We start from the raw sequence: 19,189 nt of genomic DNA, 5'->3' as shown, positions 1-19,189 counted from the left end.
GGGATATGTAGTGCGTTAAACCTTTCCCGGTCTCCCCTCGGCGTGTCCCAAAGCGGGAGGGGAGAAGAGCGGGACATCTCGCGATAGTTGGGCCAAGTTCTCGCGAGAGGTGCCAGGCTGCCGGTGCCTGTGTGGTCCGGCCGCGGCACGCCGGTTTAAGGGGAGCGCTGTTACCTCTCCACTCCCTCTGCTCCGCTCTGCGCCTCCCGCCGGCTCTTACGGTGTTTGGGGATCGCTCTCGCCCTTCTTGGTCCCGCGTCGGAGGGCAGTGGTCAGGCCCGAGGGGTGGTTTGCGGGTTTTTGCACCCCTACAGGCGCCATTTTCTTCTCCCGGTTTGCACCTCCAGCCCTGGCCCCTGCCCGCTGAGGGAGTACTGAGCCTCTCCTTCCCCACAGGCGTCCACGCGCGCAACCGAACCAGAAATGGGGAAGGCAGCTAAGCGGAGACGGAAGGTCTCGGTGCCCTCCACAGCCAAGGGCCCCGTGAAGTCTGCTATGGCCGTGGTCAAGAGCAACCCCTTTGAAGTGAAGGTCAACAGGCAGAAGTTTAACATCTTGGGGAGGAAGACCAAGAATGATGTAGGGCTGCCTGGTGTCTCGCGGTCCAAGGCCATCAAGAAGGTAAGAGGACATAAAAAGTTGGGAGGGAGGGTGACATCTGTAGACGTAGCTTCGGTGTAGAGGTGATAAGCCTGGAGCCGTCTCAAGTGTGTAGTGCACAGGAGGAGTGGCTGGTCACCTCACGTTGCTCAGATGGTGATGGAGAGCCTGCTGAAAATGGCTCCCTCTAATGCAATCCACAGGGTTCAGTAGTGCAAGTCTCCCTTATTGCAGATGTGGAAATGATTCTTTTTTCAGATTACCCAGGTCCAGAATACGACGGCATATGTTGTTAGCAAGCAAATACTGGACCAGAGTGCAGGCGGTTGTCAGTGTTCATTATGTTGGTCAGTTGTGGTCATTACAGGATGTTAAGCTTCTTGATAATGGTGCAACATTGCTGTAATAGTGAAAGCTTGAAAAGCACTAAGGTCTGAATGCAGTGAGAAATATGTAGATACAAAGAAACTACCATTGATTTGGAAAACATGCCATGACCTTTTATGCACTGGTTAAATAGTTGCTGTAAAAGTATGTTGGGATGCAAAATAATGATCTGTCCTCATTGCTCTCATAAGAATGATCATACAATTTAAGAAGAGTATATATTTTATCTTTTGCCCTTATACTGGTTTAAAATTGCCTCTTTTTCTTTCTCTGTTGATGTCATTAGCTTCCTGACCAAAATCTGTAATGCATAAGGGAGAACCTTGGGTCATACTACGCATCTGGGATTTCAGCAACCTACCCTATCCTTCGGTGAAGCACTGGAATTTTTTATGATCTATCCCTTCAAACAAACTAGGAAAGAAGTTAAAACCTCTGTAGATTCTGTTAAAGCTGAAAAAAAGCATACTTTGAGAGTATGCCCATGAGATTCTCACTGACATTTTAGATACAGTCTGTTGTTGAACAGAAGTTAAAGCACTTATGTAGAGGAGAAGTTCTTTTTAAAAGTAGTGCACCAAAAGGAAATGGATAGCTTATCATTTTGCATGCATTATAAGAGGTGATGCATTAAATAATTTTTTATCAATGAGCAAGGACATCAAATAATTGATAAACAAAGGTGCTTTCCTGTATTCAAGGTATTAAGAGATACTAAAGTTCATGAATAGTGCTTACGCTGCACGATTATTTATATATTCTGTGCAAGAAATAAATACAAGGTAGAACTGGCACAGTAGTAGATGAAACCTCAGTTCTGGTGTCATTTACAGGGGCGTCTGAAAGTTGTGGATATTCAGTGAGGCTGCAGAGGCCTGTTGTAGGAAACTCAGCCTTTTCCTTCAGTGCAGCAGTTTGTGATTTCATGGTAATATGAATAGCAACAGCACATTTCTGTAGGATTCAGGTAGTGTGTTTTAAATAAACACAGATTATATTTTTTTTCAGCCTAAACACGGCCAGTGTTTTCTTCCTTTAGAAAGAAGCTATATAATATCTTCAGCATGAAATTCTAAATTAGTTTTCAGTCTTCACTACTATTTGTCCAGACTTTAGAAAACTTTATGAATGTTTAGTATCACATTTTAAGGTCTTTGGGTTTTTATTTAGTAGTAAGGTAAATCAGATGCTTGTCATGAATTCGATCGCTGGCATTGACAAGTAAACCTGTCTCCTTACCTGTACCATAAGTACAGCACATAGTACCCCATATGGGTCTGCTGAACTTCCTTTTACTGCTTTGATGCATGACCTCCCTGTGCTCAACACTAAAGCAGAGAGCTAAATGTGTGTACCCACTTGAGGTTTTTAATATCTTAGATGACAAGACCAGAAGAGGTTCAGCTAACACTGAGGCTTTTTTGCTTTCTTTAATATGTTATTCTTGTATACTAAGCTTCAGACAAATCAGAATTCTTTAGTGGCAATGCGGAGTTTTTATATGTGATAAAATAAAGGTGAGATACAGCTTATAAGAGAACTTAATGACTCTGAATATATTGTATGAGCTTCTCATCTCTTTTCTTGTTAATTTTTCCTTCTCTTTCATTGCATTCTGATGAATTAGATTGTGTTACCAGGATACTGTGGAGCCTTTTTTTGCCTTGGCTTTGAAAGTAGTTATTCTCTTTCTTTTTTAATTTGATCTTCTTTTCTTTTTTCTTTTCTTCTAGCGTACCCAAACATTACTGAAAGAATACAAAGAAAGGGAAAAGACAAATGTGTTTAAAGATAAACGTTTTGGTGAATATAACACCAAAATAAGTCCAGAGGAAAAGATGATCAGACGATTCACTTTGGAAAGACAGGTAGAGTATAGGAGTTTAAAAAAAAACAAAACCAAAAAACCAAAAATAAACCCACAAGAAATACTTGACTTTTTAGGTTGGGAGTGTCTCCCTTAACAGAGGATTTTGCAGGGTAATGCTTTCTTTTTGATTTTGTATGTTTGGAACTTTTATGAAAAAGCAGTATTTTGTAGGAATCCAGGATTTTTCAGGAAAACTTTCTGGTTTTGCAGGACAGCTTTTTGAAGCAGAAATTTATTTGAGCACTGATATGCAGGAAAGCCATTTTTAAGCAGATTCAATGATTGCTTTGTTTTCTTTGACTGGTTTGACTACTATGATTTGAAAATTGAATTAGGAAAAGGCAACCACTTTGAGATTCCAGTACAGCTGTTGAACAGCAGCCATTTCATTTCCTGACTAGAAAAACTCTGTAACGTGCTGTCATTCTGTAATGTGAATTGTATGTGCAGTACTGGTCTTTCTACTTCATCATACTCAGTCTCCAGAATTGAGTAGTGTAATATCATATTCTACTGATAATTTGTATAGGTTAAAGTCTGTTTCATTAGACCTGAAATGTGGTAATTAAGAATTGATGTTACTGATATATAGACAAAACATAAGCTTCCTTAGGTTTTCTGAATTACTCCATTTGTACATTAGTATAAAATAGACATCATACTCCCTCACTTAAATTTAAGTGTATGTCAGTGAAAGTATTGGTCTGGTAGTGCTCTTATTCCAGTGTTCTGTTCCAGCAGAACACTGGAATAAGAATGTCAACTAGCATTAAAAATGCAGACTTTATTAATTTGTTGCCTGGGAACTAAAAGTCTTTTGTTATTTAATTGGTTTGTTGTACTATTCTTAGCAAAATTATGGAAAGAAGAATATCTATAATCTTAACGAAGATGAGGAATTGACTCATTATGGCCAATCTTTGGCAGAAATTGAAAAACTAAATGATATTGTTGATAGTGACAGTGACACAGAAGAAAGAGGAACACTGTCAGGTAAGACATGTCAGCTAGTATCCCATTGCTGGTTTTGTTGTCGGTACATGTACCATTTGTTCAGTACTCTCTCTCAGTGAGAAAGAATATTATGCGATTGGTTGGGATGTTTAAGCCAGATTTGATTACTTCTTAACCACACGCAGAACAGCTCTCTGGATTTTAGCCGATACTGAGTTGGAACTACCTACCTGGCAAGCTTCTTTAATCTGTGGGCTTTTCAGCATACATAGGTACCTGTATTTCAAGCCCTTTGGCCAGAATCTGAAGTGTTAGTTTTCTGGTTGTGTTCTTGTACCTCTGCACCTATATACTAGTTAAAATATTGAAAAAATATGTTCCTACCTCATACAGGGTAAATTATGCGTATAGCATCAGTCTCTCTTGGTATGGCCATTCCCATAGGGATGGGAATAGTACATGATTGATTTAATAGTTTTAATTGCTCCCGTTCTCAAAGAATAGGGACATATTGTCCCAGCAGCAGCAGCACTCCAGCACTTGTGTATGGATTTGAAAAGGATTCACAATCTACTTTATTTTTTTTTCTAGCTGAATTAACTGCTGCTCACTTTGGAGGGGGTGGAGGCCTCCTTCGTAAAAAATCATCAAGTGGACAGCAAGATGAAGAAGAGGAAAAACCTAAATCTAGGAAGGAACTCATAGAAGAGATGATAGCCAAATCTAAACAAGAAAAGGTGAGTTTTTAGCCCTAAACTGTAAACGGGCATGATTAAGAAGCTGTCACAATTTCTGTCTTTGCAGAATAAAATAGTAGTGGCATAGAAAACAAAGGAGATAGCTGTCTAGCAGAGGAGTCCAAGCTGCTGGAATAAAGTCCATCTGACTTTGTAGGCATTTTAGGATACGCATTTAATATCTGCCATTCTTTTGTATCCCCAAATCTCCCCTTCTTTTGACTCCTAACTTGTTGTCTGTATGCAACCCTTGTGCCATTCAGCGTAAGTCTATTCTGCTTCTTCCACAAAGAATGATTACACCTTTAAAATGTTACATATTTAAAATTATTCATTTGCTAAAGACAGCATTTCAGTTTTACGTTGTAAATGCTGTGTCATGTCCATCTGAACATAACTGCTGCATTTGGTTTTGTTTTGTCTTTTTCTAGCAAGAGAGGCAAACTCGGAGAGAAAGTGCGTTAGAACTCACAGAAAAGCTTGACAATGACTGGAAAGAAATCCAAACCCTTATGGCCCGTAAAACACCAAAGTCAGAGAGAAAGGACAAAGAACTAGAAAAACCCAAGGTAGGATTTTGGTTAGACTACTTTGTTTTCTTCTAATAACTTGTGGATTTGACTTGTAGTGGCTAAAGTATAAGGCAAAGTTCATCACTTTGTAAAATAAAATGTCTCCTGCTATTCACATTGAAGGAATGCCTACAGTTTTAGAACAGTTTGGTTAGTTGGAGGAATATAGGGGTTTATATGATTTGTCTGATTTAATTACTTACTGCTTTTCATTAGTTATCAAATCTTAAAGAGGTTGCAGGTTGAACAACCTGTTGGCTACCGCTTATTTGTATGACAAATACATGTTCTTGAAGAACTAAAGTTGTTGAGAACATTGACTTAGTTTGAATGCCTTTGCAATGTTACTTGGATAAAACCACTTCTATTTGACAACAAATGTTTCTTTGTTGTAAAATGGGTACTGTCCCTACAAAAAGGGAATGAAAATACTTGACTTTTGAATAGATAGATATCTTATGCTCTTGAAGCTTTTTCTATCATTTGTATTTTATACTAAGGGAAATAAACTTTCAAATAACAGAATCACAGAATGGTGAGGATCGGAAGGGACTTCTGGAGGTGATCTAGTACAACGCCCCTGCCAAAGCAGGTTCACCTACAGCAGGTTGCACAGAATTGCATCCAGGCAGGTTTTGAATATCTCCAGAGAAGGAGACTCCACAACCTCTCTGGGCAGCCTGTTCCAGTACTCCGCCACCCTCAAAGTAAAGAGATTTTTCCTCATATTAAGATGGAACTTCCTGTGTTTCAGTTTGTGCCCGTTGCCCCTTAACCTGTCTCTGGGCACTACTGAAAAGAGTCTGGCCTCATCTTCTTGACACCCACCCTGAAGGTATTTATAAGCATTGCTGAGATCCCCTCTCAGTCTTCTCTTCTCCAGGCTGAACAGACCCAGTTCCCTCAACCTTTCCTCATAAGAGAGATGCTTCAGTCCCCTCATCATCTTCATTGCCCTCCACAGGACTCTCTCCAGTAGTTCTTTGTCTTTCTGGAACTGGGGACCCCAGAACTGGACATGGCACTCCAGATGTGGCCTCACCAGGGCAGAGTCGACAGGGAGGACAGCCTCCCTCGACCTGCTGGCCACACTGTTCCTCATGCACCCCAAGATGCCATTGGCCTTCTTGGCCATGATGGCCCATTGCTGGCTCATGGTGAACTTGTTGTCCCCCAGGACTCCCGGGTCCTTCTCCGCCAGGCTGCTCTCCAGCAGGTCAACCCCCAGGCTGTACTGGTGCATGGGGTTATTCCTCCCTAGGTGCAGGAGCCTACACTTGCCCTTGTTTGAACTACATCAAGTTCTTCTCTGCCCAACTGTCTAGCTTGTCAAGTTCTCCCTGATTAGCAGTGCAGCCTTCTGGTGTATCAGCCACTCCTCACAGTTTCGTATCATCAGTGAACTTGCTCAGGGTACGCTCCATCCCTTCATCTAGGTTGTGGATGAGTAAGTTAAATAAGTTAAATCTAAGAATAGGTATTGTAATGCATTACACTTTTTTTTTCCTTGTAGAAATTTTGTATTATATTGTAGAGCATTGTGAATTTCCTTGGCAGTAGAATTCAGTTTTTGAAAGATAGAACTAATGAACTGGTCTTATGTTAAAACTGATCTCAAATAACAAACAGAAGATACTGGATCAAAATTCATATTTTATTGTATTGGTTTTTGGTTTTAAGATGCTTTGTTTTGTTAAGATGTTTCATAACATGCTGAATAGTATGTTGGTAATGTGATATCTTAGATATTTTGCCGTCGTAATTTGCTGAAAAGGAAGATTAGATTCCCTTGCTTCATGTGCGTGGATCCAATTTAAGAATTGTCGAGGAGGCAAAGTGTGAAATAGTAATGCTCTATAACATTAACGTTGAATTGGAGAAAATTATCTAGTTGTATGTAAGAAGACAAATTCCTAGAACTGAATTTTAGAGAAGCTTATGGTTTAGTGGCTTAGGCAGGTATGAAGAAGACTATTCTCAAGTCCAGTATAATCTCTGGTAGTGACTGTTGTTACCAAGTATGCACCTTAAACTCACTGAGCATCCCTTTTTGTTTTCTTTATGATAGATGTCTGTGTAACTAAGATAGCAAAAGCTTAGCTCTTGTCTGACAGTATAAAGTGAAATGTAAACTATGAATTTATGATTTCTAGCTGCTTTTTGAGAAAACAGTATTTTATTAACAAACAGTATTTTAAAGTTTTTTCAATTAATAAGTAAACCAGTTTTTATTTAAGATACTATTTGTAAGTTTTCCAGTTGTGAGTAACTTAAATAGGAGAGGGAGAAATTCCAGGAGAATTTCTATTCAAGTGTTCATTCCATTCTTTGTCTTAATACTGAGTTGAATGTTCTTGCAGCTTTCTTTGGAAGCTGTCTTTTCCCTATATCTTAACAGTCTTATTTCTTAGCTGTTAGTCTGGCAGAGGGGTGGCTGCAAAGCAGAATAATGAAACTTAAGATAATAAGCAATTGTATAAATATTTCTTTAGCCTGATGAATACGATATGATTGTTCGAGAACTTGGATTTGAGATGAAAGCAAAACCTTCAGAAAGGATGAAGACAGAAGAAGAATTGGCAAAAGAGGAGCAGGCACGACTCCAGAAGCTGGAGGTATACCATTTATGGTCTTAGATTGTTTTTGTGGCCTGTCTTTTGGGAGTGACTGCTTATATTCATTGGTTGACATTAGACTGAAAGTGGCTGTACTGAACTGCAATTCGTCAGAGGGTGAGTTCAGGAAATCTTCTGTTTCTGTTTTGTTTGCAATTTGATATTACAAAAAAAACCCATAGGCTTAGTACGTGACTATTGAGGTTTATGAAATGAGTTGATCTTTCTTCAATAAAAACGTAATATTATTTCCACTTGCCTTTAAGTGTTTTAAATTACTCAGAGTTGAGAGGTGCTTTAATTCAATAAAGGGGAGTATCGTGTTGCACAGCAGTTGAATTAATACACTAGCGAGTCATTTATTGTTTTCTTCTGGTGTTGCAAAAGTCTTCCAGCGGTAGCATGTGTATAGCTTTGCAGAGGAACAGGATTCTTTTGGGAAATGTTGCATGATCTTTCTGTTACATGGAGCTCAGAGTCTTACAGAAAGATTGAACAATTTGGTAAATATTTCTGTCCTTTTTTCTTTTTGTTTTGGTGTACTAGGGACACATTTAGGACCGCAGGGATTCAGTACCTTCAGCTTACCTCAGAACAGCTCAGTAGCTAGTAGCAGAATGGAAAGAAGGATTATTTTTTTTTCTTTTCTGTTCTTGTCATCTTGATTGATGCACAGTCTATCTGCTTGCCCAGGTGGAAATCCTTTTGTAAATGATTGGTTCAGATATTGCCCATTGGTTCAGATATTGCCCATTGAGTCTATTTACAAATTTAGTATATCTTAGAAATCTTAGGCTAGAGTTATGTTTACTACAAATTTGTTACACTTATGGGAAACACAGACAATCACTGGAGAATCATAAAACACTTTAGAAGCTTACATTTTCTAGTAATGATGCATTGTCTCATAAGCAAAACAGATAAATTTTAAAATGAGAGAACATAATGCTTCTGATAAACCCAGTTTTAAAGCCTTCCAAATAAGCAAATCCAGTTGTCTGTGTGCTTTTATCAGATTATACTCCCTACAAAAAATAAGGTATCATCAGCTCTTGCCCATAATTTCTCAAGTTGCTTTTTTTTCTTTTCATCAACTTGTTGAGTAATCCCAGTTAACTTTTTTTATTTCCCTTGATTTTCTTAGCTGTAGTATTTGAGGGATCTTCCATTCTGTTGTAGTTACCTGATTGATCTAGATGGCTCACATCTGTGTGTGGTATTTCTTCTAAAACACAGGCAGATCGACTACGACGAATGCATGGAATAGATGAACAGGCTAATAAAAAGAAACCCAGCCACATGTCAGCTGATGATCTAGCTGATGGCTTTATCTTGGATAAAGATGACAGACGTTTATTGTCTTACAAGGTAAGGTTTAAAATTGGAGAATTTTCAGAGTTCTGAAAAGAACATGGGAAAATCAGTTTGGAAGTGACCTCTGTGGAGACCTCTCCTCCAACCTCCTGCCCAAAGCAGGGTCAACTATGAAATCACCAGTTTGCTCAGGGCTTTATCCAGTCTGTTCCTCCTCCAAGAACGGAGGCTGCGCAACTCTGGGCAGCCTGTTCCACTGACTGTCTTTACTATGAAAAGTTTCTCATTATATCCAGTCTGAGCATCTCTTCTTTCAGCTCAGGCCTGTTGCTTCTCATTCTCTTGCTGTGGACTGTAACGAAGAGTGTTGCTCTGCCTTCTCAATGGTCTCCCTTGTAGGTACTGGAAGGTGGTTATTTGGTGCAGGCTGAACAAGCCCAGGTCTGCCTCTCCTTATAGGGCTGGTGACCCAGTCCCCCGACAATCTTGGTGGCTTTCTGCTGAACTTGCTGCAGTTTATAGATGTCTCTATTGTATTTGAAGGCCCAAAACTAGATACTGTATTCAATGTGGTCTTACAAGTGTCGAATAGAGGGGAATAGTTGTTTCCCTCAATTTACTGACTATACTCCTGCTATTATAGTAGCCTTTTATGCTGTTAGCCTTCTGGGCTGAAGAGAGGGCTCTAGCCCTTCTGGTAATTTCTTAAAATTTCTGCTGTATTTGATACAGCTTCCACCAAATTTCAGCCCAAGGATGAGTGGGTTTCTGAAAGAACCCTTCCCGTATGAAGTAGCTTTGATTCAGGTGGCAGAGCAATATAACCTTAAAACTGATGTAGTGAGTCACCCTGAGTGTGGTGCATGCGTGTACATACTGATCCTCTCATCCTCGTACATGTGAGTAGCAAGCGAACTGATATTGTCCTCAAAGGGGAGAATACAAATTGTGAATGTGAATTTAAACTCATGATTAATAAAATCAGGATGGGAACAAATATTTATCTACTATGCTATTTTAATACACAGAAGGAATGTATTTTTTTTAACCAAGAATGCTTCTGTAAGTAACGTTGAATTCTTTTCATATAGTATGCTAGTACTTTTTACTTTTGTGTTGATTCCTTTAGTCGTCATATACTGCCTCCTATTCTTCCAGTTTCCTACAGCCCCTTGGAAATACCCTACTATTCTTTTATCTGTATGCATGTTCTGTCCTTCTTGGCCAGCACTGCTGCCATTCACTGCTTGGTCAGGGTAGGAAGACTCAGATCCTGTTCATGTGTATTTAATGATAGCTTTGCATGGTGATTCTGGTGAGGTGCTGTCATGTTATCTGTGTTTTAACTAGCTTATTTTCTCTACTGACAGGATGGAAAAATTAATATTGAAAATGAAGAGGAGCAGGAAGAAGAGGAGGAGGAAGAAGAGGAAGAAGGTGGGAAGGAAGATAATGAGAATGAAGAAGAAAGTGAGGAAGAATCTAATAATGAAGATGAGGAGGATGTTGCTGCAGATAGCCACTCTGATCTTGAATCTGACCTTGAGAGTGAAGAAGAAGCTGCAGGGATTAAAGAACAGAAGAAACACAAGACAGATGAAAATGAATCACAGAATGTGGAGGGACTAGATCTAAACGTGGAAACTGCCAAATCAGAGCTTCCCTATACATTTGCTGGTAAGCAAAGGACTGATGCAGTGATTCTTGTTGTCTTCAGGGGGTTTATAAGCAGTCTCTTTCTCTGCCCTGCAGGATCTTATGTATTCCTGTTTATCCGTGAAGTTTTGCTTCATGGTTGTCTTCTACTATTCCAGGAGCAACCAGTAAATACTGTTCTTAGTGATCAGCCCTAGTCATGCTTTGAGCAGTGGGAATCAGATTTGTTTTATCCCAGAGCTATTTCTGCTCCCCCAAACAGGATTGAAAGATAAATACTGGGGAGAAAAATGAAAAGATCTTTACTCCTTCCTGAAGGCCACTAACACATCCAATCCAAAGTGCTTTCTTAAGGGAAGCCAGAATAGTGTTCTATTGTCTCTGCTTAAATGAGAAAAGGTTACCTTCTCTAGTGTTTGGACTGACGTTTTTGTCAGAGAAGATGCTTGGGAGAGGCAAGATTCTGAGGCTTATTCCCTGTAATGTAACATCGCAGTATTGTTAAATAGAGACACTCAAAGTTTGACTCCTTTTGGGTCTGTGCCTAGGAGGAAGAAGGAGGCATGTTTCAAGTAGTACACAAAACATTCATTAATATTAAGTACATAATGTATCTAACTATTGTCCTAGTGTAGATTTCTCTAACGAAAGTATCTGCTGCAAGATTAAACAACCTTTCAAACAACTTCCTTAAGAGCCTGCATTTTTCCATCAAAAGGAGGTAACTTATTACACAAAGTATTTTAAATTGCATTCAGGTTTTGCTTTAACCAGAAAGCGGTCACATTAAAATAACTCAAAAAACTTAACCAGTTAGGATGTTTTCTAGCATGCAGACTTATGCAATAGACTAAATATATGCCAGTTTTGTTTTGTTTTAATTATTTTTCTATTACTGGCAAGATTCTTACTAGCTTTTGTATGAAGGATATTAAGAAAAGTAAGATGTGAATTAAACATAGAGCTAATTGTATTATCGTAAATTTATGGGTGAATGTGTGCTTAAGTTGAATTCTGCTTTGTGTGTGTCAACATAGTTGTTGCTCAGCTTAGGCAGCAAATACAGGATGAATTGAATGTTAATGGTTGAAAAACATTTACATTATTTTCTGACTTTGGTTCATATATATAATGTTACATATATGCTGATAGATTGTTAGTGTTTAAAAGGTGATTATTTAAAAGCTGTATGGTATTTTTTTTTTCTGAATAATAACATTTTCAAATTGGAAATTTGTTAGATGTTCATTTGAATTAAATATGTTAAGTTTGAGATTTTTGCCTGGTCAATTTTTCTTTTTACTTTCTAGTTCCTGAGTCCTATGAGACATTTAAGTCTTTATTGGCTGGAAGAACAATAGAACAACAGCTTATTATACTGGAGAGAATTCAGAAATGCAATCATCCAAGCCTTGCAGTGGGAAACAAAGCAAAGTTGGAAGTATGGAGGTTTTGTTGTTTTGTTTTGTTTAGAGTTTAAAATTAACTTTGAATTCCAGAGCAAGTTTTAGTAGGTATTCAGGAAGCAGCGTAGAACGTACGTGCTTCTATGTTGTAAAGAGCAGTAGAACCAACATGCTACTCTTAATTTTCTAACTTCTGTATCACTGTTCTTTTGTGCTGTTTAAGAATATGTACAATGAAGAAAAAAACCTATATAATTTTAACATACTGTGCTTCTTGCAGAAATTGTTTGGCTTCCTTTTGGAGTATATCGGGGAGTTAGCAACTTTGGAATTACCAGAGCTCAGAACAGTTGACAAACTGGTCTTGTAAGTAATAAATCCTATGGACTTTTGCTCCTTTATGATTTAAAGAGAAAAGCTACCTAGGGTAAAACATTTAGGATGTTGTTTGTTTCGAATAGTTCTGTAGGGATTGTAGGTAACTGGTAACTCTGCAGCTCTATAGTATTTTAACTTTGTTTCCTGTATTGCTTGAGCTATTAATTGTACCAAGACATTTTCAAAACCTCAGAATGTAATTTTTTGATCTGCAAAATGCTTTTCTTGGGTAGTGGATGAATAATACCATGTATAAATGCAAACTTCTGTATATGAAGTTATTTAGACTGCTGATCAAGGACACAGGCTGCAATAAGGGAAATTCAAATTAGATCTAAGGAAAAAAAATCTTAACAGCAAAGGTGCTGAACATTGAAACAAGTTTCCCAGAGAGGCTGTGGAATCTCCACCCTTGAAGATACACAAAACTGGACAAAGCCATGAGCAACCTGATCCAGCTTTGAAGTTAGCCATACTTTGAGCAGGGGGTTGCATCAGATGATCTCCAAAGGTCCCTTGCAACCAAAATTAGTCTGTGATTCCTGTCTTGACTTTGCAGGCTAAACCGCTTTCTTTCAGTAAGATATTTGTATGTAGTTTTCAACATATGTTTTTTATTTCATGCTAAAGTAAATAAGTTTTAAAAAATCTGTTATATGCAGTTTTAGCATTCATTGTTCTTTTGTATTCATCAGCAAGAGCACTGACCCATTGATACTGTCACACACGCTGGGGCTTTGTAAAAGAGTGTAAACATATTTTGATTGTTTTCTAGAACTGGGATTTATTAATATCACTACAGACATTTTTAACTGAAAATACTGGAAAAACTCTGACAAAACAGATGCAGACTCCTGACTATATCTCCCTGTAGGCTCTAACCACAAACCAGGGACTGACCTAACTTTGTGGTTGGTTTTTTTTTTTTCCTTGTTTTAAGTAATAATTTTGCTAGCCACAATGGTGCCTCAAGTTGTTTAACATTACCTAAGAGTATTTAGAGTAGTGGGCTGCCTAGTATCTGCCAGCATACCTCAGTGCAGTAAAATGTAGAATTAGGAGATTCAAAAGGATATGTTTTAACCATAGCAGATTATTTGGGAGTGTATTTTACAGTTTTTTATTATTTTTTTTAACTTAAGACTTAGAAACCACCAAATCAAAGATTATCTCAGAAGACCCAATGAAAAGTACAAGTGTCTGTAAACTAGAAATATTACAATAATAATCTATATACTGGGTGGCTATTTCTGAAAAAAGAGTAATTTGTTTCAGCGAACTTGTTATTGTTATAATGTAGTTGAAACACAAGAATTCTTTCTACAGGTGCTTAAAAATCAGTTTTTTGTTAATATCAATGGTTTAACTTTATTATGACTTACATTTCTTGTTAATAGGCCATTGTACAATCTTTGCCAGAAGTTTCCTGAGGCAGCCAGTGATAGTATTAAGTTTATCCTTCGAGACGCTGCACATGATATGGAAGAAGTAATTGAAGTCAAAGGCCGTGCAACTTTTCCAGGTTTAGACACGGTAAGAAAGGCATACTGCTAGGAAAATCTTTTGTTCTTTCCATTACTACAGAAATGTCAGTAAAGTGAGATGGCATTTAATTTTGTATTTCAAAATGTGTAATGAATTATTAGCATCAACGACTTTTTAGTTTCTCAGTATCTCTCCAAAGGTAAGTTGTAACAAAAACCCCCACAACCAAAGAAACCCTGAGAAACAAATAACCCACCCTAAACAAACGCACCCCCCCACGCACACACACATTCTTCAGAATAGAAATGTGACTCTGTAGTGTTGATAAGGGGAAAATATCTTAAAATTGCCATTCCTGTTTTCATAGCAGAACAGTCTTTGTTTTCCTGATGAAACTTAAATGGGTAGTTGTAGGAAGAAGAGATATTGTCAGTTACGTCCTGATTTCTTTAATAGTGTTAAGTGCAAATGTTTTAAAAAAGTGCTCAATAGAAGTGCACTGTATCCTAGGTTAACAAAAATAACAGTGAAATATTATCATGGGTATAAAAATACAACATTTCTTAGTACTCTATATATGATATTTGCAAAATTAGTGACTCTGAAAGAGTTGACCTTCCCTTCTTACATTAGTAATATTTCAAAATTTCAGTGGCCTTGCTAAATGTGAACAGATTCCACTTTCAGTGTCTAGGTAAATGGCTGTTAAGGAATTAAAGAATGGAGAGTGTGGAAAATGAGTATTTGTGTATTGTAGTAAAAAGTTTCAAAGGCAAATTGCAAGTCAGTAATCCAAAGGGAGCTACTTGTGTTCTGTCTCCCAGTTTGATGAAGCAGTGCTGCCTAATGGTATAATTAGACTATTGAAAGAAAATAGACTGAAGGATTTGCTTAAAAGACTTGGTTCTTACAGCTTGGAAAATATTTATGTTGAGTTCTTTTGAAGAGTCTTCATTCAGGATGTTTTGGATTTTGCAGGAAATGTATTGTGGAGAGCTTTTAATTTCTATTTTTATTTTGTCACTGTCATCCTTATGACACCAGTCACACTTCTGACTTTCTTTCCCTTCAGTGGACTTTTCCAGGTTTCAAGCCATCATCTTTTAGGGTGGAATTATATCACTCTCCTACTCTCAAACCACTTGTTTGAATGAATGTTCCTTAAACCAGTTGTGTTAGTAGACCTATAGTTAATCTAACCTGAAATTTGGCCTGTGGTATTTAGTAACCAAAACAGTTCAGGAGAATATTTCCTTACAACAGAAACTTCATAGAGAGAAACAGAGCTGGAAACAATAAAACTTTACTTGCGTCTAGCTTACTATGTAAATGTCCATTTAGATAATTTTCAGAATTACCTGGCAACTGATGTTTAACATCCTTATGGTCTTGACAGGAGGTCACTTGTAGCTCCCTAACAGGTCCCCTTCTGTAAAAGCATACCTAATCACTGTTTAGTTCTTTTGGCTGCAACTGTTATTTGTTGGTGTGTGCTAGAGCCTGAGGATCCCTTGTCTGTGTTGAAGACCTGTTGAAAGGTGTCACAGGTCCTGTGTGGCTGCTTGCTCGTTTGTTTGTGATGTGAGAGTATGTGATTGTGCTGGGCTGAAGGGGGTCAGATTTTCTTATGTAGTGAATGGGGTTGGGAGGCCTAGTTCCTTCTTGGTTATTCTTTCAGCTGCCTTATTGAATTCATGCAATGTTAGACCTATAATGGATATTCCATTTTCTCATGTAACTTAAACAGTTGTCTCAAGAAATAGGTCATGTATCATATCAGATTTCTCAAAATTATGTATATTGTAGTATTTTTAGACTACTACATGGCAGTTACTCATTCCTCAGTTATATATGTGTAAAGTCAAGATCCTGGGAATAACGTCTTAACTATGTTTTGCCTTGCTCTGTTTTATGTGCTATCAGCTTATTTATTTGAAAATTACATCTCTGCTGTTTCCAACTTCTGACTTCTGGCATCCAGTTGTAACACCTGCTTTTATGTACATGAGTCAGCTACTTACTAAGGTATGCCTATGGTGTTGTATCTCAGTATATAACTTCTTTTCTTTGTTTCTTCATAGGACTCCAAATATATGTGTTAGCATTAATATATAGATTGGAAATGTACTGAAAAGGCAGCTTTGTGTTTGGTATAGTCATAGATAGTAATTGGAAGAAAAAGTGAAGAGGAAAAAAAACCCTTGCAGGTTACAGTCCAACTCACAAAGCCATATCTAATCATTTGTTCTGTCACACAAGAATTACTTACCTGGCAAATTACACAGGACTAATAGAACAGACTGAATATGATCTGTAATGATCATTAGTGATTTCTCTTCCATGTATTGCATTTGTTCCTACTTAAGAAAGATATTTACTTAAAAATTGGCAGTATTTGTTTTCCTTGAAAAGGTACCTAATGCAGTGCATTGCGGTGCAGTTAAAGTATGTCCTTATTTTTCTATCCAAATATCCTATTTAAATGTTTTGAAAGTCTTGAGCTAGTTATTCAATTGCTGTGAGATGTCCAGGTTGCTCTGAGCCTTATATTTTCTTGGTTTATTTCTGAAGAACTCATTGTTTATGGTTTAGCACCTTCTAGTGGCCAAACCAGTTCTGACAGACTTCTTACTCCATTCTGCATATACTCTTTAGTGAGGGTAGTGAGGGCAAGGGAAAGCCAATATGTTTTTCATGTAAGTCCAAAGGGTGTAATTTTACAGATTTTTAAATGTGTAAAACTTGTTTAATATTTCTGCTTTTTGGGAGATCCGATGTTGATGTATAGACTTAACTGTCATGTATAGACTTTTAATTATGAATATTTTGTGCCTTTTTTTTTTTAGTGTCGTATCACAACATTGCAAGATGTTATTAAAGGGTTATTTATATGCTGTCTGTTCCTGGAATATGTATCTCTCTCCAGAAGATTTGTGCCAGAGCTCATCAATTTTCTTCTTGGAGTGCTTCACATATCTCTACCCAAAAAACAGGCCCAGGGTGAGTTTGTTTGTAAACGAGTAATAAATTTTAGTATTAAGGTTTATCTTTTAAATTTCAGTAAAAATATTTCACACTGAATTTGTTTTGAACAAAAGACCAAAATCATCTGCTAGGTTAGCCATACACAACCTCGATTCTGGTACTTCTTGTGTATGAAGAATAACGATTATATATATAATAATAACAATTCCTTTTATGAACTAGATCCTCTAGAGTTGTTGGCGGGAGGGAAAGAACTGAAGTTATTAAAGGAAATTAAGTCATGTTGCCCGCAGTGTCTTATTTTTGCAATATTGTTGTCCTAAATAGACCGTGTGATTGGACTGTGCTCTGAAATTCACAGTTCCTAATGAATTCCTGATGAGTACCCTGTATCTTTACAGTGAGGCAGCAGTTAGTGCTGCAGATACCTTTCCTCTTCAGCTAATAGCCATGTCACCAAGCTAAATGAGAGAAGTATATCACAAAGTTGATATTTTCCCTTTTTATTTATTTGACATGGATTTGTTATAGTGTAACAGAGGGCAGCTATCTCCACAAATAGGATTAGTCTGTGCTGTAACATAACTGTGTAAACTTAGCAACTTGCACAGACAACAGGGAGAATAAAACTGTCTTTTCAGTTTGATCTATATGCTAGCAAATTATTATTTATTTTTTTTTTGCCAGTCTTCCTCTTTCTTTGACTTTTTCTTTTGGATTCATTTCTATCTTTAAAGTTATTCTAGATCTGGGGCATTTTTGTTGTCAGGTTGAGCGACAATAATTCACTTATGAGGAGCTTTGTCAGAGCATAGTAACTAATTCATGTATTACTATCTCTGGGTTACTCTGAGTCTCACTTAGCACGCGTGAAGAGACTCTGCAGGCAGGATATTCTCGAATGAAAAATTCAATTATTTGTTGGCAAACTCATAAGACCTCTGGGATTTCATGAACTACAGGCTATGTATTGATATGCTTGTCACTCTTGATAGACACCTGAAGAGTCTCTGTTCTCTAGGTAGTCATCAGTCTGGTGAGGAAGGTTCTGTTTCTGCAGTATTCCAGTACATTTTCAGTAGTACTGAGCGGTTGTCTTGCATCTCCCTTCTTTTTTTTTTTCCCCTTTATGATTTTTATGCCCTTCTTTTATTATTTTACCTTTATGATGTTGTGTGGCTATACCCTACAGATTTTCTCCCAGCTGCTTCTCACAGCTTAGCAGTTTCCTCTGAAGTGTGAGCCAAGGCTACACAGCTGGGCTGCATCAGAGCTAAGCCCAGGATTCCCAAAACGCCAACAGCTGAACTCTTAGAAGGAGGTGGGAAGAGGTTATGGAGTGGGTGGGTTACATAGTACTTAAAGTATTTTCTCTTTTGTGTAGTCTCTTAGGAGTATTTGCTCTATAAAGGTTTTTGGTACTGTTAAAATACAGGAATCTGCAAAATCAGATAAGAAACTGTTTTAAAATATTTAGTAGTAATTGATGATCAAGTGTTAACTTTTTTTATTTCCTTTGTATTTCTGTTAATGATTTTGTGCTAGCTAAATTTCCATGGTGTTGGTTTCTGTTAGCAGTGAGGAAAAGCTCAGTAAAAGATATGTTAGAGGCACAGTCTTCTCTTTGGGAATTTTTCCGTTTTATGAGCTTGATCCATAAACTTCTCACATGGAATACAACTTCATAAAAGACTGAAATACAGTCTACTTTAGACTAAAAAAACCCAATTATTACCTTAAAAAAATAAGAAAAGCTGGAGATGAAGGGAGTGGGACGGCATTATCGTTGTTGATAGCCTTAGCTAATGGAATTGTTAATGAGATCTGCTATCCTCTTACAAGTAAAGCAGATAATAAAACTCACGTATCTTGGTCCCTGATTTTGCATATGTCTATGTGTGTTACAATCTCTCACAACGTTGGGTCTGAAACTTTATGAATCTTTATTTAAACATACTGTCTTCTGGCCTGTCTGTGAAGAGCCATGTACAGGTTCTAGAGCATGTAAATAATCTTAACTTAGAGTTTGAAAAAGTTTTGAAATAAGTTCCACTGTAAGCTTGCAGGACGTAAGGAAAACAAAGGAGGGGGGAAAAAAAAAGGTCCAGCACAGAGACTGCAAATTGTTTTCTCCCTTAGCCATGAAATTCCTCAGATGCTTCTTTCATGTTGTTCTATAAGTACTGTTTCACTGATCAGCTTATGACATGTACCTATGTGTCTTCTCTTT

General features: G+C 37.6%; 1 protein-coding gene across 1 annotated transcript in view; it reads left to right on the top strand.

Annotated features, from left to right (window-relative positions):
• The first annotated feature begins 423 nt into the window (after window positions 1-423).
• The window catches only part of NOP14 (NOP14 nucleolar protein), a 24,414-nt gene continuing 5,648 nt past the window's right edge, over window positions 424-19,189 (top strand). The window contains exons 1-13 of the mRNA XM_009700865.1: window positions 424-621; window positions 2,721-2,855; window positions 3,709-3,850; window positions 4,403-4,548; window positions 4,980-5,117; window positions 7,613-7,735; window positions 8,972-9,103; window positions 10,420-10,726; window positions 12,016-12,146; window positions 12,392-12,477; window positions 13,887-14,022; window positions 15,898-15,999; window positions 16,821-16,974. Of these exons, the coding sequence (XP_009699167.1) occupies window positions 424-621; window positions 2,721-2,855; window positions 3,709-3,850; window positions 4,403-4,548; window positions 4,980-5,117; window positions 7,613-7,735; window positions 8,972-9,103; window positions 10,420-10,726; window positions 12,016-12,146; window positions 12,392-12,477; window positions 13,887-14,022; window positions 15,898-15,999; window positions 16,821-16,974 (1,930 nt within the window). The remainder of the gene's footprint in view (window positions 622-2,720; window positions 2,856-3,708; window positions 3,851-4,402; window positions 4,549-4,979; window positions 5,118-7,612; window positions 7,736-8,971; window positions 9,104-10,419; window positions 10,727-12,015; window positions 12,147-12,391; window positions 12,478-13,886; window positions 14,023-15,897; window positions 16,000-16,820; window positions 16,975-19,189) is intronic.

The sequence above is a fragment of the Cariama cristata genome, unplaced genomic scaffold, assembly GCF_000690535.1.
Source record: "Cariama cristata isolate BGI_N322 unplaced genomic scaffold, ASM69053v1 scaffold20335, whole genome shotgun sequence".
Classification (NCBI taxonomy): Eukaryota; Metazoa; Chordata; class Aves; order Cariamiformes; family Cariamidae; genus Cariama; species Cariama cristata.
The sequence above is the reverse complement of the archived record's forward strand: the minus strand, read 5'-3'. Positions and strand labels throughout refer to the sequence as shown.